The following is a 27,465-nucleotide window of genomic DNA, read 5'->3' on the forward strand; positions in this document are numbered from 1 at the left end:
TTAGAAATAATTTTCAAGGAAATAATCATAGAAGTAAAACAAATAGTTGACTTCAAGGATGTTCAATATTGTTTTTTCCCTCTTTAGTGAGAGCAAAATCTTCAAAATGACTAGATAGCCAACAAACATGGGATTAGCTTCATCAATTATGATATCCACATATTTAAATAACACACTATCATTCATAATTATATTAAATCTTTTTAATGTCACAGATAGTTGCAATAAGTTGCTAGGCAATTAAAAATAAGGTTACAAAACAGTTTGTATAACATGGCTTATGTTTTTCTTTCCCTCTGAAAGTGTTACATCTATATCTATATAACTATAGAAAAAAGACTGCGAGCTTATCCACCCAAACAAACAATAACAATAGTTATCTCCAGGTAGTAAAAATTACAAATAATTTTGGCATACATGCTCTTTCTGTTTTGTAAAGCAAAAATACAGATTTTTAAATATCTAAGTTAAAGAATGAAGAGGAAACCATTGGTATTTAATGGGTACCTGTTATATGACATGCCAAGTATAGGTCATTTAAATCCTCAATACACCCCATTAAAAAGCTCTGTTTTACAGATGAAGAAACTGCAGTTCAGCAGGTGAGCAGTTTCCCCAAAGTTTCTGAGGTAATGCATAGTTGAGCAGGAATGAGTTTCTTCTGGTCATCTGAATAGAAAGCTTTTCACTCACATCAAACTACTTCAAGCATTTACATGTATGTTACCAGGATTTTGGTAAATTGGGTTGATTACTAGATCAATGCTATTTAATGGATTATGTGGGCCATAGATTTGAGCCACATATATATCATTTAACATTTAAGTAGCCGTATTAAAATAGTTTTAAAGGTTAAATTTATTTTAATTGTATATTTTAACTCAGTAGTTCCAAAATATTATAATTGCAACAGATAATCAATATTTTGCAGTTATACGTGAGATCTATCACATTCTTTTTTCCATACAAAGTCTGTGAAATCTGGTCTACATTTTATACCTACCACGCATATCAGTTGGGACCAACCATATTTCAGGCGCTAAACTGGTGGCTAGTGGCTGCTACATTGGACATCATAGCTGTGAAAGATGTTGACTTTTACTAAAATATATTATTAAAATTATTTACTACAATTGAGGCTATTTCTTTATTCAGTACATTTGTGAAGCTAGATTTTATTAGGGTTGCATTTCATTAGTAACATGAAGACAAGTTTAATTGCTTGTTTTAGACTCAGATGAGATTGTGGCTTTAATTTTCTAGCATTCGGATAAATTAATCATATAGATGAGACATAACTGAATGATGCTCCATGTAGCTATGGTGGATCTGAGGCCAATATGTGGCAAAAGCTATAGAGTGATAACAAGTAATTTCTACTTTATTGTTTGATAGGCATATTAAATTTTATAGTGTTGATTCATCATTATTATTCTATTTTATGGGATCTGAAAATGAATGCTATTTAAAGTCCACATAATTTTAACAGTTTTGTCCCTCTGAGTGTGTATTGCCAAGGCCCATAGTTTCATATTTTTTTAGCTAAATTGTTTCAATTTACCCTACTTGTTAGTAGCTTTCAACATAACTATTTAGTGGCCTATGGATGTGTGTGTGTGTGTGTGTGTGTGTGTGTACAGAGGGTGCCAAAAAAATGTATACACATTTTAAGAAAGGAAAAAAAAACTGTATTAAAATTGTAACACTCAATATATACTAAAAGCAAAAGATGAATACAAGTCAAGTTTGACTTCTGCAATTATAAGAGGTGCTCAAAGTGGTTACCATCAGTGTAATTTTAATATAGTTTTTTCCTTTCTTAAAATGTGTGTACATTTTTTTGGCACCCTCTGTGTATTTACATTCTCATAACAGAAATAATTATGTTTATTAGAGAAAAAATTTAACAATCAAGGCAAGCAAAGAGAAGAATCTATAGTTAATCTAGTTCCCAATACTCTCTGGTAACATTTTGTATAATTCAGATTTATGTATGTTGTTTATAAAAATGAAAAAGTACTCTACACATGTCTATTGTTTTACCTGTTAATGAATCAGATCCAATATTATTCATTTTTCAATAAATGTTTACTAACCTTCTATGTTTTAGGTAACCATATTAAATATTCTTTTACAACATGTTTTTTATTACATGCATGGTATTATAATAATGGTTGTACCATAAAAAAAATCAATGCATTTCCTGCTTTTGCACAATTATTTATAACATACTTTGATATTTCTATAAAAACCTGGAACAAACAACTTTGTTACTATATTTTGATTAATCCCATGATTATTCCCTGAAGAAGAATTCCTAGAAATGGAATTGATGAGTCAAAGGATATGAAAAATTCTAAGGCTTTTTAGAATATTGCCATATTGCTTTCTAGGAAAATAGAAACAAATTATACTTTCACCAAGAACTTTCTATCATTCGGCTCATCTTTTAGACTTGTTGATCAGGACATTGGACTTTGCTATAATGTGTGAATAGCACCAGTGTCTTGTTCATATTGCTTCTCTTTTTCAGTATTTATCTACATAGCATAACTGTGTAATATCACTGTCCTTATGTGAAAGGTCTGCCAACAGAATTGGCAAAATATGAAAAAGATAAAAGATGACGTAGATAAAAGCCAGCATCAGAAGCTAGTACCAAAGAAACAGTAAGTGGCTTCACATAATTTTATTTAAAAGACATTTGAAAAAACAAATACATGTTTGTTGCTTGATGAATACAAGATAGAAGAAAGTGAGGGAAAGGAGCATAATAAATAACTGACATTTGCTTATTTGATGAACTCATAGCAAGTTAAAACATTGGAGCCTTAATTACCAGGTGGCATTTTTCTCTGAGAATGTAGTCTCAGAATTTTGGTAAGGTTCAGTGCCCGGGCATGTCCCAGTCTCAGGTTTTACATTTCTGGTCTGGGCTGGTTGTATGTCAAAAGTGGTTAATAAGGGAGAAATGCTTGAAAACAGGAGCATAATTATTTGAACACCAATGTGTTCACTTAGTCACATTGGTTACATGACCCACTCAGCAACATTCTGGGTCACTGCAATTCCCTTTTTCTCTTGGCATATTCCATCCGGGATTGTCCAACCTGACCTTGGAATTTATATTTGTTAGCGGGGAGGAACAGTTGTAGATTACGATCTTATTTTTTGTCATGGGTGTTTAGTCTGTTTCTCTTAAAATAAATACATCATTGAAAATACTTAATTACTTTATGACTCTTGAACCAAAAGCCACATTTGGTGATTGCTTAACCTAGTTTGGGTTTGTTGTGGGAATAAAGTGTAGTTTAAATTCTCTTGGCTGTGGTGGAATGCATTTTATCAATGGAAAAAAATAGGTCCAATTTCTACAGGATACCCCAAAAACTAGTCTTAGAGTTTGTCTTTGTTTGATTAATAACTCATTCTGTATATTACCTGTATGCTATGTTTGTTTAAATGTATTTGTGAAAAGTATATCTAAGAAAGGTGGCTATAAATTTCTAGGTCAATGGTCTTTATTGTAAGCATCACTGCGGCCCCCAGCACCTTCCTGATATAATTGTTTCAGCCAGGAACTACACAGTTAATGGGGCATGAGGCTACATTTTTAATACTTCAGGAGACTGAAAAATCTGGGTTTTACAGGATGAAGGAGTGAGAGTCATTTAGAGAGGATCCTGTTCTTTGCTGGATGTGAAATCAAATCAATCTTGAGTAAATCAGATTGGAGACAATAGAATCATAGCAGCTTGACAGATTTTTTTTCCAAGACAGTTGACATGTATAATTTTTAACCTGGATAATACAAATAGAATTTGTTGTTAAAATAATAAAATATGTGTAGGTATAAGCAAAAACAAGATTAAAATTTCTATTGATACGATTGCCAAATTTTTGACCTGAGAGGAATTATAACACCTATTTTATATTTCAAATCAATTGTTCATAACAAATTTTTCCTACTCCTTATATGATGAAGTCCAACTGTGGGTAAATATAGTCCTTTGAAGGAACCTGTCACTAGAACTAAAACTATGGAGAACTGATAATATAAGAAATTATAATCACCATACTTACAGGTTTATGTTTATTTTCCATATTAATGCCTATAAAAGAACATAAAGTTGAACATTGTTGATGTCTAAAAAAAACAAACTGTGAAAGAGAATCATCATCCCTCTAATCGATTCTTAATTTCTTTTTTTTTTTTTTAAAGATGTTATTGGGAAGGGGAAATAGGACTTTATTGAGGAACAGTGTGTACTTCCAGGACATTTTTCCAAATCAAGTTGTTGTCCTTTCAATCTTAGTTGTGGAGGATGCCGTTCAGCTTCAAGTTGTCCTTTCAGTCTTAGTTGTAGAGGGCGCAGCTCAACTCCAGGTCCAGTTGCTGTTGCTAGTTGCAGGGGGTGCAGTCCACCATCCCTTGTGGGAGTTGAGGAGTTGAACAGGCAAGGCAACCTTGTGTTTGAGAGCCCATTGGCCCATGTGGGAATCGAACCGGCAGCCTTCGGGATTAGGAGCACGGAGCCCCAACTTCCTGAGCCACTAGGCCAGCCCCTTATAATTTCTTTATGATTACTGGTAGTTGATTTGAGGTGATATTACAGCATTTTTATGAAGCAATTAAAATTTCAGAAGCCTCATGATGGTTAATTTTTTTCCTCATGCCATCCCAAAGAAGTAGACCAGTTTTTTATTCTTGCTTCTTAACCTGGACAATTGGATCATAATGTCTATATAAAGGAACTTTATTCACTTCAACTTTATTGCACTTAAAAATGTACTTGTTCCCCAAAAGTGATGAATAAAATGGTAACATGGAGGTAGATTTTAGCTCAATAGAAGATTTTTAAAAAAATTAGTGTAAATACTGTGTTTGTAGATGATCATGTCTTTATTGATTCTGTTTATTTGAGTTTGATCTGATTTTGTTTAGTTTGTTTTTTGTCTTAAACATGGCCTTTGGTGTTAGACACTTGTCTGTTCCCAATCAGCTGTGGAGAGTTGCTGTAGGTGCTAGTCTCTGGCCACATGGGGCTGCATCTCTTTAACCTCTACATCCTTCACAGTGCTTTCCATCCAAAGCAATAGAAGGATGCTACATTTTTTAAGAAGTCATTTTTCTTCCCTTCAGTTAGCTATAAAATAGGTTATCTTTGTCTGTAAGTAAAAGAATAGCCAACCCAAGTCAAGTAACAAATAATTGGTGATTTCTTATCTTATTTCACAGGAAGTGCAGAGGTAGAGAAATCCAGGTACAGTGAGGTCTGGTTTTCTGCATTCTCTTGCTCTGTCTTCTTGCAGGTTAGATGATTTCCTGCCTCACAATTGCAGTAGTTCCGAACCACAACACTCAGAAGCAGAAAGGTCCCTTTTCTTCCTGTGGCTTGTCTTAAGAGCTAGGAAATCATGTCCCAGAAGACTTCTTACATTCATTGGCCAGATTTGGGTCTTTTGTCCATGCTTATACCAAACACTGGCCAGAGGAATGGGAAGCTTATGAGTGGATGTTTGTGAATGGCTTAAGATCGATCAAGATTCACTTCCAGAGCTGGCGATGGGGCTCATCTTCCCTCAAGTGGGGGGCCTCTGGAGGAAGGTAGATCATGCATAAAATCAGGATTCTGGTGGACAGAGCAGGAGTAGAGGCAGGGTCTGCTATAAGTACCTTCTCCTTACACTTCTTACGATGAACATAATTATTTAAAACCAGCATATGCGGTGGTTGAGCCATTTGCATTTTACTTTTAACAGGCTTTTATATTGATCATATATCGCAAAACTTCCACTCTGAATTATATGGCCTCTTAAATTAGTGGTAGGTGAACAATTGTCACCCCGGTAAACTTTAATTTAAAAAAAATTAGTGGTAGGTAAGTGCTGGGACAAAAGATGGTTGAAGAGTCTCGCCATCATCACGAAAATAAACATTTTACCTCCAAACAATACACATTCTAAGCAAAAGAATTGAGCTTTCTACACAAACTGCTCTTTAAAATATATAAATAAAATCAGTGTGCTAGCTATTCAATAGCAATTATAGCTTCCCGAATTAGTCACTTAGCCTTCTCTTCTGACCAGCTTCCCATCCATTAACTTTCCTTTAAGAAATTCTGGAACCATCACTTTTAGAAGGCTGCCTTATTTTCACTTTCCTGTCATCCCTCAGCACAAGTGGCTTTGGATGTTGGTACAAGTTCTGGTTTAACTCTATGGGCCACTTTTTGTCATCGTTGATTTTTCAATTCAGTAAATTTTGAACGTATTCCTGAAAGCCCACTTTATTCTGGCTGTCAGCTCCCACCTATGTAGCTAGACTGGGCAGAGCCTGGGGACCTGGAGGTAAAAACTGCTAAGTGGGAATACATCCTATGGGAAGACCACATATGTATCCAAACAAAACCCAAAGAACAGATTCTGTTGATTAAAAATGAGTCTGAGGCCAGGGAGCTTCCAATAAACCAGGATGAAAATTAAAGATAGATTTGTATTAGGACACTGGGCCTTGGGTGTGATGGTGGGTAGTGGGAAGAGTTTTAGGAAACAGGCTGATTAGATTTGGTGTTTGGATGGGTCTGATTTGGAAAGACAATGTTGAAAGTGAAGTCAAGTTATATTTTCTGCAGGGTCAGATCTAGTGCTGCCAAACAAGCAGATGGTGTCAGAGATATCTTTTATCCATGTTAATCCACCAGTGGCTCACTGCAATTATACTTCTCAGTGGAGAAGTACTAGGTGTCCCCTGATAATGTTACACTTGAAGAGATAAAGTATTTCTTTAGGCTACATTCACTATGGCCATTTTCAAATCTCAAGGCAGTCGCCAGATGCTGATAACTGCACCGGCTAGTTGCAGGGAGCAGAATTTACCATTTTGCTGGAAAGTTCCTTTCACTCTGAGAAAATGTAAAACAACTTTCAGCCAGTTTGTAAACACAATGCTTAGTTTCATAGAATTATTTTTATTGTTAAAGTACCTGTTCCCCATGTGTATCTCGTTTGCCATCATAGGCTGCCCATTCCCCCAAATGTATTTTGATGTCATGGAACCAGACCCCAAGGAAGTAGTTTAAGCATGACTACAAAGAAAACTGGTAGCTAAGTTAATTGTGAGTCAGTTTCGGATTTTTGGAATGACTCAAATAATAAAGAGACAATAAGCCTAAGTCTGGTTGAATTCTCACAGCCCTGTCATCCTCTTTTATTGGATTACCTGTTTTGTCTCATATCCTTGGAAATCATGATAAAATGTTATCAGTGGACTTCAATATCTGGGGGTAGGGTGAGTGGGGATGGAGAGGTAAATATCTCATAATTCTGCAGACTAAAATTCCCTGAAGTTTTAGAAGTGCTCAGTAGACCTGGAAACTATAAAATCTTCACATGCTATTTTAAAGATGAAAATTACAAAATAATTTAAATTAAAAAATTTGGATGGACAATAAGAATAGAAATTGCAGAGACCTGCCAAAGATCTTTTGTCTAAAGATATTATAAAAATTGCTAAAATTTAGGGTAATTTTAAAGTATTATTTAAATTTTTCTACAATAATCTGCATAGAAGAAAACATAGGTACCAAACTTATGGACCTTGGGTTCAAAGAGGATTTTATGAATTTGACCTCAAAAGCAAGGGAAGTAAAAGCTAAAATAAATGAATGGGACTATATCAAACTAAAAATCTTCTGCAGAGCAAAGAGACCATCAACAAAATAAAGATACAGCCAACTGAATGGGAGAAGATATTTGCAAACAGTGCCTCAGGTAAGGGGCTAAAATATATAAGGAACTCATACAACTCAACAGCAAAAAGACAAACAATCCAATTAAAAAATGGTCAGAGGACATGAACAGAAATTTTTCCCAAGAAGACAACAGATATATTTAAAAAATGCTCAACTTCACTAGCTGTTAGGGAAATGCAGATCAAAACCACAAGGAGATATCACCTCACACCTATTATAATGGCTATCATCATCAAGACAAATAATAACAAGTGTGGCAGAGGCTGTGGAGAAAAAGGAACCCTCATACATTCTTGGTGAGAATGTAGATTGGTGCAACCACTCTGGAAGTCAGTGTGGAGGTTCCTCTAAAAATTAAGAATAGAATTACTGTATGACCCAGCAATCCCTCTCCTGGGTATCTACCCAAAAAATCAGAAAACAATTATCTGTAAAGATATGTATATACCCCTATGTTCATTGCAACATTATTTATGGTGGCCAAGACATGGAAACAACCAGTGTCCTTCGGTAGTTGAAGGAAGGATAGGATAGCTAAAGAAGATGTGGCATATATATACACAATAGAATACTGCTCTGCCAGAAGAAAAGATGAAATACTGCCATTTGCAACAACATGGATCTTGAGATTATTATGCTAAGCAAAAAAAGTCAGAAAAAGTTGAGAACCATATGACTTCACTCATATGTGACATAAAACTGAAAACAACAAAGGAATAAGACAAATAAAGGAATAAAAACTCATAGACACAGATAACCGTTTAATGGTTACCAGAGGGTAAGAGGGGAGGGGGGATGGTAGAAGAGGGTAAAGGGGGTCAAATATATGGTCACGGAAGGAGAATTGACTGGGTGGTGAGCACACAATGTGACACATAGATGATATAGAACTGTACAGTTAAAACCTATGTAATTTTACTAACTACTGTCACCCCAATAAATTTAATTTTTTAATTTAAAAATAGTCATTTTCTTCAAATTCAGAAAGTAGATAAGTGAGCAGATTATTTTTCAATATCTGTGTAATTTAGTTCATTCTGTTATAATCACTAGCAAAGCAGTTAAATTAAACAAGAACTTCAGAAAGTAAAAGCCAACCCAGTTGTTTTACATAGCTAAGCTATTTTATATAGATTTTTCTGTACAATTGAAAGATGGAGGGATTTTCCATCAAAATGTCAGAGTAAATTCTGTGCTCGCCTCTTGTCACGATTGCATCAAACTTACAACTAAACTACAGAACAACTGTCATTGAGAATTGCCTAAAATCTAGCTGAACTGAAGTCCTACAACTAAGGACAAACAAAAGAAGCCACCTCGAGACTGGTAGGAAGGGAAGAGATGCAGAACGGCCTGGTCCCACACCTGTGTTTGACCATTAAAAATCAGGAGGGTTACCTTGGCTGTGAAGGTCTCCCCTGGAGGAGTGAGGGGTCTCAGACCCACACTAGACTCCCCAGCCCAGGGTTCCGATGACAGAGAGAAAAGTCCCCAAAATTTCAGTCTGTGAAAACCAGCAGAGATGGTGGCTGAGTGACAAGAGGATAGTTGGAGTCTCAAGCCCTCCTCTTAAAGGGACCATGCACGGACTTACTGACTCACTTGCTCTGAGCTCCAGCCCTGGGGCAGCAGCTCAAAATGATCCAGGGACATACAGGGAGGAACTGAATTATCTAACTTCAGGGTGAGGGCTGGAAGTGCCGTTTTCTCCTGGGTGAAGGAGCTGGCAAAAGCCATTGTTTCTTTGTTGAGCTTTCCCCAATCCCCTCATGCCAACTCAGATAGCTGCCATATGTGAGTTTCCATTAATCTAGCTAACAACATTCATTCACTCTGCGCTGGTGATTGCCTGAGACCCCACCCCACCCAACTTGCAGACCCACCCAAACTTCTTCCAGTGGCTTACCCATACAAAGGACCTGTTTTGGCTTATGCTGCAGACTTTTCTAAAACTTCCCAAAGGTTCACAAAACCCAAATAAGCACCATCTGGCTTTGGCATGACCATACCTCTGATTGAGCATCCCAAAGCCTGGCTCTAGTGATAGTTGGCCTTGGTTTATGGCTTGACCTCTCTCAGGCATCTCCAAGTCCAGTGCTAGCAGCGGCCATCTGCGGATTGCTTTGTAGCTCATGCCAGGGTATAGGCTGTGGCTGAACGTGGCCTGCAATGGGGCCCCTCCCAGGAAGCCTCAGTGGACAGCGTCAGAACAAGCCAAAGCATCACCTGGACACCTTCAAGGGTGACATACCCAAAAGTCAAATTGAGCATGCACCAGAGCCCTGATCAAGTAAATTCTGTTCTGTAGGGTCAGCCCCTGCAGCACAGCTCCTCCACTGTAGTCATGACCAGTCCTCACAACCCATCATCCCAAGGCTCAATGGATAAAGAAAACAAGACTCTTACATGTGCTACCTATAAGAGACTCACTTCAGATACAAAGACACATACTGACTGAAAGTAAAGGGATGGAAAAGGATATTTTATGAAAATGGATACAACAACAAAAATCAGGAGTAGCAATACTTATACTAAACAAAATAGACTTTAAACAAAGACTGTAACAAGAGACAAAGAAGGACCCAGTAATCCTACTTCTGGATATTTATCCAAAGAAACCCAAAACACTACTTAAAGGGGATGTGTGCATCCACATGTTCATTGCAGCATTGTTTACAATAGACAAGATGTGGAGGCAGACTGGGTGTCTGTCGATGGATGAATGGATAAAGAGGAGGTGGTACATATGTACAATGGAATATTGCTCGGCCATGGAAGGGAATGTGTTCTTGCCATCTGCAGTGGTATGGGTGGACCTGGAGGGCATTGTGCTGAGTGGAGTATGTCAGAGAAAGACAAATGCAATATAATTTTGCTCATATGTGGAATTTAAACAACAAAAATGAACAAAACAGAAAAGAAAATGCATATATACAGAGAACATTTTGATGGTTGCCAGATTGGATGTGGGTGAAAAAAATGAAGAGATTAAGAAGTGCAAATTGGTTGTTACACAGTAGTCATGAGGATGTAGGGTAGAGCATAAGGAATATAGTGAATAGTATTGTAATAACTATGTATGGTGTCAGATGGGTACTAGATTTATCAGGGTGATAGATGAGAGAGGGTTGTGGGACAGGGTGAAAAAGGTTAAGGGATTAAGACGTACCAATTGGTAGTTATAAAAGTCATGAGGATATAAAATAAAGTATAGGGAATATAGTCAATGATATAGTAATAAGTGTATAGTGCTAGGTGGGTACTAGACTAGTTAGGAGGATCACTTCTTAAGTTTTGTAAATGTCTAACCACTATGCAGTACACCTGAAATTAATATAAAATAATATTGAATGTCAACTGTAATTGACAAATTTTTAAAGGGGAGAAAGAAGGTAGAGCGGAATAAGAGGTTCAAATTTCCAGGTATAAAACAAATAAGTCATGGGGATGTAACGCATAGCATGGGGAATGTAGTCAATAACATTTTCATAGCATGGTGCAATGTCAGATGGTTGCTGGACTTATCACAGTGATCACTTCTTTAGGTATATAAATGTGGAATAACTATGGCTTACACCTGAAACTAATATACTATTGTATGTGAACTAGATTTTAATAAAAATCTTTTTTAAAAAAAAGAAAGACAACATTTGATGAGGAAAATAAATGTCCAGATTTGAAGTTAGAAATGCAAATACATTAAATTTGATTTTATTTTAGAAGCTAAGTAGGAAATGACTACTTTTTTATTGTGAAGATGGTTTTATGTTTGAATATTCCTCTTATAGGTTTACCATCTAGGAGACTCAATATGTATATATTTATATGTCATGGTGGGAGTTTTCTGCCTCACAGACAGCATCCTAATGGAGATGTATGACTGTGGCATCATTATTGCTGATGTGAATATTTGCCTCAAGATTTAAGCCTGAGGCTGTGGGAAGTGTTTGCTATAAATACTCTAAAAATAATAATATTGTGAGTATTTATATATGATTTCTTTTAAGATGTTTATTATTTTTATTCTACATATACTAGAAAAACGACTTACAATTTGTGTAATTGTGGTAATTGGAACAAGCTGTTGAGATGTGAGTTTTCTAAAATCAATAAGAAGAGCAAGCTGGATATGATCATTGTTCATGACATACTTGGTTTGAAATATTTGGGTTTAATGTTACATTACCATTTCATATATTTAAGTGGTTTTAATGTTGTCACTAAAATGGCATCTAATTAATACATTCATGCAATGTATAAAAACAGTCTCACAAATTCTCCCGCTGCTATGTTTATTTATAGTAATGTACACTTGCTTAATGTGTGCTTTTATTTGAAAAGCATTTTTGTAAATGTTTGCTATTTGCACTTTCTCTTTGAGAATAATCGTATACCACCATTCAATATAAGAAATCATCAAAGCAATTAACTTCGAAGGTCTTCTCCATTTACTAAAGGATTTAAACTATTTTTGAAAATTATGGGTAAGATTGCCTGTAGATTATTTTAGGTCTGGTTTGGTAGAAGCAAAGCTGAGACAAGGACTGTAAGAACAAGTGATTTGTTGGGCAATGCTCTCAGGAGAAGTGTGGTAATGGAATCAGGATAGAGGAGGGGAACAAGTCTATGCAAGGAGGACATCTCAGTGACACTCTGGAGCATGAATGGTATCACAAAGTTGGTCCCATCTTGAGGCGATTGGGCTGGCCTTCTGTACCCCCACATCAGCCAACCAGTGGTTGTGATTGGCCCCCTGAAGCTGGTGATAGAGTAGCCTCCTGCCAGAGGCAGTTCCCAACTGGCGCAGGTCAATTTTCCAGACAAGGGAGATACATCTCTGAATTATCAGCATGTTGGTGATGGGAATTCTAGCTAATAAAGGTGATCTGTCATGGCCTCAACAGCATCCATTACATAATTAAACGTCAATTTAAAAGAACATAAAACTTATCGGACCTAGATTCTGTCACTTGCTCCTCTCCAGCACATATTCCTCCCCCCACACACACACATTTGTAATCAAATAAATGTGGAAATTCAAACTATGTTCAAATCCCTTTGATTATTGAAACAGTTTAAGAGCATTAATGGGGACATGGATTTTCGGTCTATTCTTTTTTTATTGTTGCTTGTGGTGTAGTAATAGAGAATTTATGTGGACAACTGCTATTGAAATGTTTTATGTCATCCTGAATGAGAATGAGTTCTTTGAGAGAGGACCTGAGATATTGTTCGTGAAGACTTGAGGGTATTTTAAATGCCAAGTGCATTCAGTCAAGCCTTTCTCCAGGCTTAATACCCCTATTTGAAATGCTTTATTTGCAAAAGCCTCTGACTGTCTATACATGCCTAACTGATTCAGTTGGAACAAAGCACTCAAGGTGTTTTTAGTGAATGAAGTCATCTCAAATTCTTTCTCTGCAATAGTCATACTGAAGAACTGTAGAGTATGCTTTCTCCTGGTTGAACACCTCCATCCCCCTTTTTCTTCTCATTATAGAGCTGTTAAAGAGGATTACCATCTTTGAAAAAGAAGTTTTATCTTGCTACTGACCAAAATAATGAAATATTTTACAGAAACTAGGTAAACTTGCGTAAAGACAGTGGAATTCCCATTACGATCACTTGATTTACATAGTTTCTTATTTAAGTTGTCAAATATTTTTCAAGGGCACAGAGGACTTATAAAAATGCTTTGAATTATACAGTTAACTTTAAAGTAGAAGGCCAATGATATAATGGAATCAACAATAGCAAATCTTCATCTTGATGAAGAAAATATCTGTTGCTAATAATGTTCCCTCTGATTGCATCTGTATTTGATTATTCCAATTTATTAAACAGGAATAATAATATGCAAATAAACTTAGATTAATAAAGATACATTAATTCAGTTTAGAGTTCAAGCTGATATTGCAACATTTTCACTCTGCATAGGGCTTTGCTAATATAGTTGACCCTTGAAACAACACGGGCTTGAACTACCTGGGTCCAATAATATGAGGATTTTTTTCAATAAATACAGTCAGTCCTTCGAATCCGTGGATTTTGCATCTGTGGATTCAATTCACCGCATACTAAAAACAGGATTTTCCCATTCCCAACTGCAGTTTCCTAACCGCAGATTCCCAACTGCCTGATTGACAGTACTGTTTTGGATCCCAGGTTGGTTGAATCTGCCAAAGCGAAAGGCTGACTGTAGAAGCAAAAGTTGTACCCAGATTTTCAATTGTTCCAGGGTTGCAGCCCCTAGCCCTCTGTGTTATTCAAGGGTCAGTTGTACTTTACGTAGAACACAAACCACATCAGTGCCTAAGAGTTTTCTGAAGTGAAAAAGGCATTTTGGAACACGATTGAGATGTTATTGGTTAAGGTGACTTGAAGGGATCCTATTTACAAATAATTTTGTTAGTGAGCTGAAATTTAATGCCATTAAATTTGTCTTTTCATTACCTATATCTAGTCTTCCCCCCCACCAGCAAGAAGTTGAGAAGGTGAAATAAAAGATAATTTTAGACTTTCTATTAAAGTCAAACTTTAAATGCAGTACCTCCCGTAGGCCTTAGTTTCCTTTGTGTAATTGTTCATTTAACTTGTCTACATTAGTATTTTCCTCCAGTCTAGAAATAGGAACTTTCTTGAACAAATAAAATTCCTTTTAATCTGTATGTTTAATAATTTATTCCCAATGTTTTTTATATATCATTTATTGCTCATGATTTTAAAATATTACAGGCAAGATAGAATAAATATTTTAAAAATATTATATCTCATTGTCAAACTTCTTCAAATTATGCCTGTAACTCATAACAAGACCAAATAAAGAATTGAAAGAACCGATTGTATTAGAACTTAAAACCTTTTCTGTAGCAGACATTTAATTTGGCTAATGTATTTTTTTAAAAAATGAACAGATTTCATTTTATGTAATCATTATCATTTGCTAATAGCTTGAACAGTTTGAGGTGCCTCAAACTCTGGAATTGCTTAACAATACATTGTGACATTTTTGTTGCTTCCAGAAACTTCCAATTGAGTGATAAAGACCACTGGATTTACCAGGCTGTTTTGGATCAGTATCCTAGAGATCTCTGCGGCAGAAGGACTCTGTATCTGGACATGTTACAAAGATGTTTTCCTCACAAATCTAGGCATGATTTGGTGAGTGCTAGACCTTTTTACTGGCAAGTTAAATTGTTTTAGTGGTTAATAATTATTCAGATATATATATATATAGAGAGAGAGAGAGAGAGAGAGAGTTCTAAAAAATATTATTTCGTATACTCTAGAAAATAATAGGGTTATAGTTTGAAAGTCTGTCATTTTTAAATTCTGTACGGTCCATAAAAGGGTGGAGGACCCCTCTGGCAACATTTACTCCCAATGTGTTTACTTGCCCTTGAGATCTTCACTGTGGCTCCCTGGGTTGCTCTGCTAGTGTTTCACCTCCAGGTGTCTATACATTTACCCTCCCCCCCCCCACCCTGGGTATTGCCTGAAGGTGGAGTGCCTGCTCCTCCATCCACACAGCTGCCACACCTCAGTCCTTCTGGTCAAGCCAACACTTGCTTTGGGGCTGGGGCCTATCTATCCCATCCCCACCACGACAACTCCACTTGATCCCTCTAGATGGATCTGAAACTCAAGGGCCTCAAAGTCAGAACTCAGTCAATAATTACTTGTTTTAATTCTGACCTTTATAGCAGATACCTGTTATGCCAAAAACATGTTATATAATAAATAATTCACTCTAGAATTTTTAAAAGTCTTAATGTATTACATTAAATCCTTCTTTTTATTCCGTGTTGAATCTATTTGCTTCTGTGACCAGCTGTCATTTTTAACTTTGTAGACTTTTGTATTTGCCTATTATTTACATAGTAAAGATTTTTACATTTACTTCTTACTTTGAGCTGATTAGTATGCATTTCTGCATGGTGTATGCTTCTTTTCTTAATGTTTGACAGGTTTTAAGTATGTTTTTGGCTTTTGGGAACAAAGCTAAAAAGTTTACAGAACAGATTTTAGTAGCTGATGTTTGGTTTAAATGAAGCATGTTTCATCACGTACCTAATTAACTAGACCTAAATTATTATTTGGAGTAGGACCAACGTTATACCCCTTGATAGCTTGTTTTCTCACATGCCTAAAAGGCTAAATAAGGTATCAAATTTGGAGACGTGGTATATACTGGCAAAATAAAGAATTATTTAGGTCAGTGACTCTCAATTTCAAAAGACACTCTTCATCTAATGAGCATTTCAGAATCACCTACAGAGAGTTTTCCCGCTACTCAGGTTATCTCCTTTTCTGTTCTTCCCCTTAACACTGAGCTCTCCCCTAGCTGGGATTTACCGCCAACAGGAACCACGGGTACCGACGTGAGACTGTCATGTTCCTCAGGAGTGTGGGATGGGAATGGCGAACATCATTGCTATAACTACTTCAAGTCTAGACATCCTACTGTCTGAATGTTTCCGCCATCAAGAGCAAACTGAGTTTTCAGGATTATTGTAACAATTTTTACTATTTATTTGCATGTGTCTAACTGAAGAACTTGAACTAATTGTTAAAATACCAGAACTAATTTAAAGATGGAATATATTTGAAATTAGATATAAGGGAAATAGTGCTTTCTGCCCATAGATTCATTGCCATGTAGAAGTGGAAGTAGTCTGCGGGCCAGCTGGTCTGATTCTATCGTACATGAGGAAACTAGGGACTTAGAAACATTACATGACTGATCCTCAGTCACCACTTAGCCACCAGCTCAGAACTCTGGGACTGGTACCTGGTCCTGGTTGCTGTATTTACTATTAAGGTATTTGTCCCATTTTTCAAAATCATTAGTTATATTTCATTTTATTCACTTTTGGAACTGTGACGTAGAGCACAGGATCACTTTCAAAATAAGTGTAAGAAGTGCTGTAATAACCATCTGTTCTCTTTTTAGGTCGAACATGAGAAGTATTGTGAGCAATATCGCTTCACTAAGGAGCAGCAAAGGATCCTGATATCAAATTGGAATAAGAATAGGAGAGATTTTATACAGAAGGCTGTGCTGACATTCGCCGAAGCCTGTGCAGCTCATGAAATGGAGAGCACATTGGCTAAGGACAGGAAAAAGCAACAGGAATTGTGTGCTGATCTGAAAGCCAAGGTGAGATGCTTTGCAGAAGATGTGTCTGTATTTGACTGGGTATTCATTTAAGAATTCACTTTTCCCTTTTGTTCACCCTCAACCTAAAGTTCAGTTTCTCTAAAAAGCCTATTTTGAATAAAATTTGTTAGTTTGAACCATAAGAAATTACAATTCCTTTAGTCAAAATAATCAACAATTTCCTATGGTTCAACCTGAAGTTCCTATAACCGAAGGTTAATACTGAAATCTTGATTGAGAGATATCCAACCCCAACCCTAAATGTTACACAACAGAGTGAGGTGCTAGATGAAAATGCAGAGTGTGATCATAAAGTAAATGTCTGGTGTTGGTTCAAAGGCTCTTGGACTTGTCCTTCCCATGAAAGAAGTAAAAATAAAAAAGGTCAAGTTATGAAGAGGAGAGAGGATCTGCGAAGAGATATGTGGGGAGAGTTTAATAGGTGGGGGTGAGTCCTCAATAAAGTCAAAGAGGGAGGAGAGGGGTTTTTCCTCCTGTTCAGAGCTAGTGAGGAGCCTCCAGGATTGCTTGGAGAATTCAGTGGGTAACCCCTGTAGTCGGAGGCTTGAGGACTGGTGTCTAACACTCACAGGGAAATGCACAGGGGCTGCCTGGGGTAGAACTAAAAAAATGGTGGCTGTGTTGGGAGTAACTACATTCCCCAGACTGGTCACGGCTGCATGAGTCCTGGAGGCCCCAGGGGATGGGACCTCCCTGGGAGTGTTGGCAGGGCCATTAAAAACAAATTGTCTTGAGGTATAGCATGTATACAGTAAAATGCACAAATCTTGATTTTTTTTGATAAATGACATGGTAGAAAGATGATGGAACAACAAGAATTTTATTCTCTTGGTAGAAAAAAATCACCCAGTAAGCATTACACTATAGCAATTAATAGCACATAAAAACAAAGGTTTCTGTTTTAACACATTAGAGGAAATATGCCTGCTCTGAATATTTTTTAAACAAAAAGATATTTCTTTTGACATTGCATAACTTTGGGACTTGAAAGAAAAAAGCTGCATGAAGTCTGACCGACTATGGGCTAGAGAGCTAATGTGTGTGTTTCTTCTCCATCTGCAGCTGATAAGAAACACACAGGAGTCAGGGCCATGACAAGTCCTTACATACTCCTGCTGTGTTTATATTCATTTTGCACACATTGTCATTAGCCCTTGAGCTCTGCTGTAGGTGATATTCTCTTCCTGTTTAATGCATTGAGGTAAACATACGTGCAGTGAAGTACATAGAACATAAGTGTGCTATTGACTGAAGTTTTACAAATATATATTATCCTCTTTTGTGAAATGTCCGCTCAAGTCTTTTGCCCGTTTTTCTATTGGGTTGTCTATTTTATTTTCTTTTTATTCATTTGTATGTTCTTCATATGTTCTATACACAAGTTCTATTTCTTTTTATTTTCTCTCAATCTGTGAGTTGTCTCTTTACTCTCTTAATGGTATCTTCTGATGAACAAAACAGCTTAATTTTAATGAAATTCTGTTTGTTTTTTTTTTAATTTTCAAATGTCTTTGAGATGTGTTATATACAGTAAAGTCACTCTTTTAAATGAATAGTTCTGTGAGTTGTGACAAATGCACAACATGTCACCACCACCACAGTCAAGATGTAGAACCGTCCATCCTCCTTCAGAAGTCTTTCATGATGCTTCTTTGTCAGCCCTTCATCTACCTCCAGCCTTTGGCAGCTGCTGATCTTTGTCCCTAGAGTTTTGCCTATCCTAGAGTGTCATATAAATGTAGCCATACACTATGTGGCCTTTTGAGTCTGGCTTTTTTCACTTAGCATAATGCATTTGAGATCTAGCCGTGTTATTGTATGTGTTAATGGTTGGTTCTTTTTGAATTTTAAGTAGTATTCCACGATATGGTTTATCACCGTTTATGCATGCACCAGTTGTTTTCAGCTTTGGGTGGTGAGTGTTACTTTATGATGGGAGTTGACTTTAGCCTGTGCCTCAGATAGAGATGTGCTGGTCTGTTTCTTCCCCTGCAGCAGATTTTCAATAGACACTTGCCAGTCTGGTAGGGAAGGAGGCATTCTGGTTTCCTGGTTCAGCCTCAGTCTCAGGCAGCACCTACGTCCCGGGATCTTGGGACTAGAACATACTCAGTGATCCTCCCCTCCTCCCCATGGCAGACAAACTGCCTCCTGTCTTGGTGGTTCCGTATGGAAGAGAGCTTCCTGTCCCTCCCATCCCCCGCGGGAGGAGGGTTTCTTTGTTCCCTTTCACCAGCTAAGCTATAATAGGGCTCCACTTGAACCCTGCTGGGTTTGCTGCTCTTTATCTCTTCTCTTCACCAGTGGCTTTTGTTCCTCCCTCACAGACCTGTACCACCCTAGGAGGCTTCCTCTGCTCCCCTACTCTGACCCTGACCTTTGTGTGAGCATTCTGTGTAGTGTGTGGAGAAAAGCCTGGAAGGGGGTGTCTGTAGCCTCCATGGGTTCTATACACTCATGCTCAGCCACAGCAGAAAATTGTTAAAATTTAACTATCAGTTCATTGCACAGTTTTCGCTGCAATCTTCTTACTCACTTCTATGGTGGCTTGTCTTTCCCAGGCGCTCTGCCTTAGGTGAGCCGGTTCTCACATTGCCTCTCTAGTTTGGAGCCATCTGGTTTTCTTTAAATCCCATGGTTCCTTTATTGCCCTGTGACCTCTGCTCTCTGATGGGTTCAAGAAAAGTTTTGATGTTGTGGGCTACGCAGTTTTTCTTGTGGTTAATATGGGAGCGACATTCTCTTCAGCTTTCGATATCCTAAATAGAAGCCAGAAGGGCCTAATGAAATATTATCTATCCATCTTTTATGTGTCCTATTTAAGAAATCATTGACTAGTGGCATGGGGTCATTTTCAAAGGCATCCTGCCTGAGATTTTTCTGTCCAACAGGGCTCCTGCCAGAGCTGAGGGAACCCCCAAAACAGTGGGGTGGAACAACAATAAACGGGAACCTGATAGGTGGAAGAGAACTAGTCAGAGGAAAATGTGTATGGGCCACATCAAGGGAATTTCTCCACAAACAGCTCAGCTAACAATGACGGCAACAAAACTGGTAGGAGGGCAGGTTAGCGTCAACAACCTGCCAGGTTTACTTGGGACAGCATCCATCAGTCACCAGTGTAATGAGAACTCTGCTGTCCTCTCCTTTACCTCTCCTCCCCTCTTCCCTCCCACCTGGGGACTCTGATGGTCTAAGCATCTAAGGGATGAAAGGGGATGTCATCGTAGTGAATAAAGAGGGAAGAGTCGGTTAATCTTGGACTGGACAATTTAATTTTGAATCAAGACTATTTTTTTACTTCAAGTGACTGTGGGACGTCCTGTAACCCAAGAGTGAGAGCCAGGAGCCCTGCTTAATTTTCCCCTAGTGACAGGAGAAACATCTGAGTGGCGGACAAAAATAATGCTGTGTTTTGGTTATTTCCCACATACCATGCTGCTCAGTGTATCAGGCGTAATACATGAGTGCCCCTTCCATCTCAGGCCTTCTACTAGATGCTTTCGAGGCATTTTCTTATATGACCGCAGTGATAAATCTAAGTTAAGACGTGCAGGCGTTGCTGCAGAGTGCACACCCACTGAAATTAGGGGCTTCGTTCTTCGAGGCAATACCACCCAGAGTATTCTCAGAGACTCATGGTCACAGGACGGTGAATAAACATCTCTGAACTTCCCAAGAGGTAAATGTGGGCAGAGAATGCAGAAATTGGAACGTAAAGTAAATCTGGTAAAACGGATTCTATTTCGCATAGAGATGGTGTTATCATTGGACTTTGTGTTCCTGATCAAGGACTGAGGCTCAAGAAATTACAGCCTGGATCAAAAATATATCATAGCAGAAAAGGGGTAACCCTATCAATTCCATAGTAATTTAAAATAATAAATTATGCTTCTGATTTTTTTATTTTTAAGCTGGAAGGAAACTTAGGGATTTATCCCTCTCCTTCACGTACAAGACTGAAAGCTGGAGTCCTGAAAGATAAAGTGATGTGCCTAAGGTTCAGGCCAGCTCATTTGACTTGAAATTCAATATTGTCTCGGCCTTACACAGCTTTGCATACAAGAATCTTACAGAATAATAGAAGATATTTATTATACTGTGGGTTGCAATGTGCTATAAAACAGACCCACAGAATGTGAAAAATACAACTTCATTGCATCACAAAATTGACCTTTCTAAAACTAAGATGCTAGCAGTAATAAACATTAATTAAACATTTACCCATAATTTTGTTCTCCGTCTTAGAATTTCAAAGGGCTTTTTGGGAAATGATTTAGATGGTTCGTGTCTTTTAATAATAGTGTTAAAGGAATTTTGAAATAATGAGTTTTCTCTTTTTTTCTCTCTCTCTGTTTTATTTTGGTTTTCTATCAGTTACAGTTGCTGTAACAAGTAGAGGCTTTTAGACCTCTCATCAGAGGCGTGAAAGTGGGAAAGTAGAACACTCATTCTTTTGCTCCCACAAAACCTCTCTTTAATCCTCTTAGTTTTCCTGGACTGCTAGCCCCTCCCCAGCACCCAGCCTAGAGCATTCTGTTAGCTATGCACTTGATTCCTTAGCACCGCTGTTTGTCTACGACGTGGCCGGGGAAACTCATTCCCAGATCAGTGTCACATCTCTGCGTCCATGCTGGAAAGTGCTGCTAAGAAAAAGTCACCTTCACCTGGACCATCAGTGCCACATGTGAGGCCTCAGTCCTGTCCTTTGTCTGCCAAATCTCCCCCTTCCACTTTTGACTGTTCCAAAGGGTCACCAGTCCTTACGAGACCCTTACCTAACGCCACACACCCCCCACCAAACTCCCAGGAGACAGCCCACAACTACTTTATCTGTAAAATGAAGTCATGGAGGTGTGAAATCGACTCCTAATTCCTGTCTTCCTCACCCGATGTCTCTCCGTCTCCTGCTATGTGCCCCCGCCCCCACCATGCAGGATGTGATGCCTTTCGCGTGTTCATGTCCCGTCCTTTCCCCTAATGTTTGGAACTTTGACCCATATGACCACTATAGAAACTTGGTTCTGTGTATTATCCCCTTTCCTTGTTTGTTTGTTTGGGTTTTTGTTTTTTTTTTTGCCTCTCTTACTCTGTAGGGTATTTCTCTCAGCCTATAAATATGGTTAAGTCTTTCTTATCCAAATTAATTCTTCTCTTGACTCTAAGCCATCCGCTAGCTCCTGGGCAGTCCCTAATCTCTACCCTTTTGCTTGAAATCAACCCTTTGAAAGAATAATCTATATTATTTCCTCCAGGAATTCTGACCCCTTCAACTCTACCAAAATCCTCTCCTCTTCTAAGGTCACCATATTTCTTAACTCAGTCTTCCATCCTGACCTGAGTCAGGATTGACCTCTCTGCTTCATTTCTAACTTTTGACTACTCACTCTTTAACATTCTTCACTAATTCAGCTTCTAAAGAATTATTCACTTTACCATATCTTAAAGGGATTCTTAATCTGCCTGTGTATTTGTCATTTCCCACTGCTAAAATTCTGGTATCCTCCAGGTTTTGTGTCCTTGCACTTCGCTCTTCTTTCTCTACTTCATTGGCTCCCAAACCCCACTTATGATTTTACCTACCTTTATATGCTGATTGCTCTCAACTCTTTTCCCATCTCTGAACAACTCTCTCTCGAACCTCATTTATCCAGCTACATACTGGTTTTATCAACTTAGAAATCTACAAATGCCTCAAACTCAGTGTCCAAAATAGAAACCTTTGTTTTCCCCTAGTAGACTTGCACTTCTTTCTTGAAACTTAGCTGCTTCTTCATCCTTACTGTCACAGCCAACTTCAGAAAATTAAGCAACTTTGGAAAATTTTATCTCGTAACTTCTTCTTTTCTATCACTCGGCCCTGACCATTGTTCCTGAACTTTTGTAGCAGCCCTCTAATGCTTCATATTTTGACCTTCTGAAATCTTTCTCTTAAACTGCAGTCAGTATATGCTTATCTATAATGCAATTCAGGTTATGCCATCATTTGATAACAACACCTCGGTGGCACCCTTTGCTTATAATAATGGCCACACTTCCTGGCATGGCTTTTCAGGTGCCCAGTAGCATGGACTCTAGCTCCCTTCCCAGCCTCCTTTCTTGACATACTCCACCTCATACTCTACAATTTAGAAATACCAAACTCCTTACCATCTATTCTCCCTTTCCTTCTGCCACTGCACTGTACGACATCTTGTTTCCTGACTCCGGGCCTTTGCTCCTGCTACTGTTGGCTTTGTCTGGAATGCCTCTCCTCCCTCCTTGGTCTGGCTAAAGCTCACTCATCATCAAGATTCAGCTCAAATGTCTGCGACAGGAAGCCTTCCTTGAGTTCTTGGCTATATTCTATCCACTCTTGGTTCTCCCTAGCCCCTTATACATAACCCTGACTGGCCGCACTGAAGTATCTATGTCCCTTGCACAACTGCAAACAGGAACCTTATCTTATTCATCTTGGAATAACATACACCCCCTCCAACTCTATGCCTTCACCCTCTCCCCGATGTAACACATTTTTTAGTGTTTGGAACACAGTCGGTGCTCAACTTTTGTTGTGAACTTTCTAAAATCCTATACGTCTTAGGCATTCCCTCCTTTTCCACAATACCTCCTGCTATTATACTATTTTCACTACTTTTTTCTACCTTATTTATGAGGAAGCTTGCTGTAGAAACAAGTATGTAAATGTGCAAAGTCATTAAGAAGTAAAGTACAAGTCTTAATTGTCAACATTGAATATGCTGAGATGTCAATTGTCGTTTTAAAAATAAAACCTGGTAACCTATAAAACTGAGGTATATTTTAGTCATGAACAAAGTTAGCAGGCACTTACTTTTCTTCTCCAGTTGATTTTGCTTTTGTGTTCCTTATTCCCATCTGTAGCTAATTGTGGGTCCTAATCAAGAAGCCACAGCAGTTAGGGAAATCAGATAATGATGGGGTAGAAGGTACTTTTCTGAATAAATATCATTTGAACACCCTTTCCACATTTTAACATAATAGTTTCTCATGGCATCAACTCCTTCCATACTCTCCATTCTCCACAGATTTCAGTCTCCTTGGCTGTTGGAGAACAGATTTAGATTTAGGTTTCTCAGATCAGATGGTGAATTGTACTTTAAATCAAAATAGAGAGCTTTTTGAGTTCCGATCTGAGTGATAATGAATAACTGATATCACAATGGGCAACTATAAAAACTGAACAAATTATTAAAAAGAAAACTGTTTGTAGGCATTGGACAACCAGTGCATGGATAATATCCTTGAAATAAGAAAAGCTTTGAAGGTTTGCGATAGGGCATAGAGATCCATTTTGCTGGTGTGGTCATGAGCAAAACAGCATATTCTGGGATCAGGGGTGATGGCAGTGATTTTCTAATTGCGCCAGAGGCTTTATGCCTTTTACCAGACCACCTCTGTGATATGTGGTTCTGGATGTCATTCCCGGAAGCTGGGGCTAGAACTTACTTCTCTGACCCTTCCAAAGACTTTGTGAACTTTCTAAAATCCTATCATTAATACTTTTCTTCTTAAACAAATGAGGATGGATTCTGTTGTATGCCACTAATCACTCTGACAAAGATGACATCGGGGGCCTGCTATGCTATTCTAATGCGCCTGAATGCTGACTTCGGATTCGGTGAGTAGGAGTCAGAAGCAGGAAAAACCCATCACTTACCTGGTTTAAGCTGGAATCGATCCTAAGGGCACACAGGACCCTCTGTCGGAGCACCTTCAAGGGAGAAGTGACCACAAAACGTACCCATCCATCACACGGTCTGAGTGACTAGATGCAGGGGAAAGGACACTTTTACCACATGGTAACAATCTATTCATGTCTGTAGCTGTAATTTACTTCTGTTTATATTTCTGGCATCATCTCAGGGTTTTTTTCCTTGTTAATGGGAGATATGGCAAGTTTCTTCTTCAGCATTAACGATCCTCACATTCCATGCCTCCTTGATCAAAAAAGTAAAAAACAACATAACTGAAAAATCTTGCATGTCTAATTTACCACAGGAATTGGCAAAGATTCAGTAGTTTCTGACAACTTAGGGCATTTGTTCATGAACATCTTGCTGTAGTCGACTATGGCATACATCACCACAGTGATCAGTGTTATCGATGAATCCCAGGCATTACTGGCTTCCCTAAGGGCTCTGCAGTTGGGGACATTCACAGAGAAGTTGTCTGTGGTTAACCATGGATATAATTTTGGCAGAATCAAGAGAGCTCTGAGGAACCATAGTCATTGATAATAGAGTGATTTTTGGTCACAGAGGCAGATGGTATTTTCTCTATATGGATATATTATGTTGTCTGTGGCTCTTGGCAAGTAGTTAATTGAAATTCCACAGGGTGTGGGGACTTGACGAATCTATGTATTAGTTCCAAGTAAAATACTGAAAGTAGCCCTACTCTTAAAATGCTTTTGTTTTAAAAACAAATATTTGTCTACATTGGGGTCTATTTTATAAAGTCTAAAAGAGACTGTACTTTTTAATGTTCTCTGTAATGAGAACCTTGTATTTTAGTGGCAAGTCATACTATCATCTCACAAGATGTTTTGCAAATGAGGATATGTGGTAACATGTATTGTATGTTTGTATTTTATAGTGACTTTATGCAGTATAACTTCTGGCGATCGTAATCTCAAGGACTGGGTAATTTAAGAGTGGAAGCCACAACTTGGAAAGCCAGTGTTTTTTTAAGTGTGTTTCGTTTAACAGAATATAGCATCCAGAAATAGACCCATACATCTATGGTTAGTTGATTTTCAGTAAAGATACAAAGTAAATTCAATTCAATGGAGAAAGGGTAATTGTATAAATAAATGGTGTGGGAACCATTGAATATCCAGATGCAAAAATAAATGAACTTCGATATCTACCTTGTGCCCCATACAAAAAGTAACTCGAAATGGATCATAGACCTAAATGTAAAACTGAAAACTATAATATACAGAGAAAGACATCTTAGGAGAAAAATCTATATAACCTTGGGTTGGACACACATCTTTAAACACAACACCAAATGCGCTATTCCTAAAAGAGAGAGAAAAAAAAGATAAATTGGACTTTCTCAAAATTAAGACCTGCATTGAAAGACACTGAGACAATAAGACAGGCCTCCCACTAGGAAAAAATAGCTGCAGATCACGTATCTGACAAAGGACTTGAATCAGAATTTATAAAGAATTCTCAAAACTTAATAATAAGTAAACAAACAACCCAATTAAAAAAGAACAAAACATTGAATAGTCACTTCACAAAAGAAGATGGGTGGCAAATAAGACATGAAAATATGCTCAATATCATTAGTCATTAGAAAAATGCAAATTAAAACCTCAATGGGCTATCAGTATATACCTATTAGAAAGCCTAAAATAGAAAATCTGGTCATGCAAAATTTGACAAAGATGTAGAACAACTGGAATTTTCGTTCTTTGCTGGTGGGAGTGCAAATGATACATACAGTCACTTTGCGAAACACTCGCAATTCCTTATGCTATTAAACATACACTCGTCACGTAACCCAGCAATTTTACTCCTAGATGCTTGCTTATTTAAAATGACAACCTATGTTCACACAAAAACCTTTAAGGGAACATGTATAGCACCTTTATTTGTAATTGCTAAAACTGGAAGCAATCCAAATTCCCTCCACTGAGGAAGGGATAAACAAATTATGATACTTCTATACAATAGAATAATACATAACAATGAAAGTAATGAACTACTGATACGTGCAACAACATAGACAAATGTTAAAGGTATTATGCTCAGTGAAAAATGCCAGACACAAAAGGCTGCATACTATATGATGATCTTCGTGCAAAGACAAAACTATAGGAACTGGGAAGGAGGGACTTGCCCAGTCAGCAGCAAGAAGGGAAGGAGACAGCCACACCACAGCTCTTCAAGTTTATTTTCCAGAAATTGCACACTCTGGTCCCAACCTCTCAGGAGCCAGCACTTACTCACACCTTTCATACCTGGCTACAAGTTGAAATGTGTGGTCTATTTTAGGTGGTTGATTTCCAGCCAAAATCAAGAGGACATTACTATGAATACATAACAGGGACAACTAGTAGACTCTACGGCTGTGAGTTACCAGCAAGGGATTTGGGGGTACCTGCCTCCCTAAGACTCTACATCTAATTCAGGCATTTTCACAAAAGGTCTCTATGGGCTATTATCTCTAAGGACAAACATAGGGCTCTTTGAGTTCTCTTGGAGGGCTGAGTCTATGGTATTTTTAAGACAACCTCAAGGTAAAAAAAAAAAAAAAAAGATTTGGTTGAGTGGTCACTATATTCCCTAGCTTCTCTCAGTCCCATTGGTACCATCTACTTTTCTTCCTCTTCACTTCTGTTCCACCTGTACTTGCTTTGTGATGACCCAATATTTGTGGAATAAATAAATGAAACTTTGCTTTGAAACTTGTAGGCTAAAACAAATCAAATTGCTATTTTGTAGGTCTGAAATGGCTGAATATTGGCACTTTCATATGGCATAACCTAGTGTGTAG

The 27,465-nt window shown here is 37.8% G+C and overlaps 1 protein-coding gene across 1 annotated transcript in view; it reads left to right on the forward strand.

The window, feature by feature from the left end:
- CCDC148 (coiled-coil domain containing 148) overlaps positions 1–27,465 on the forward strand; it is a 224,129-nt gene that overhangs the window by 86,605 nt on the left and 110,059 nt on the right. The window contains 2 exon segments of the mRNA XM_033112425.1: positions 14,777–14,915; positions 16,708–16,914. Coding sequence (XP_032968316.1) covers positions 14,777–14,915; positions 16,708–16,914 — 346 coding nt within the window.

This window comes from Rhinolophus ferrumequinum, chromosome 8 (assembly GCF_004115265.2).
Source record: "Rhinolophus ferrumequinum isolate MPI-CBG mRhiFer1 chromosome 8, mRhiFer1_v1.p, whole genome shotgun sequence".
NCBI classification, from domain to species: Eukaryota; Metazoa; Chordata; class Mammalia; order Chiroptera; family Rhinolophidae; genus Rhinolophus; species Rhinolophus ferrumequinum.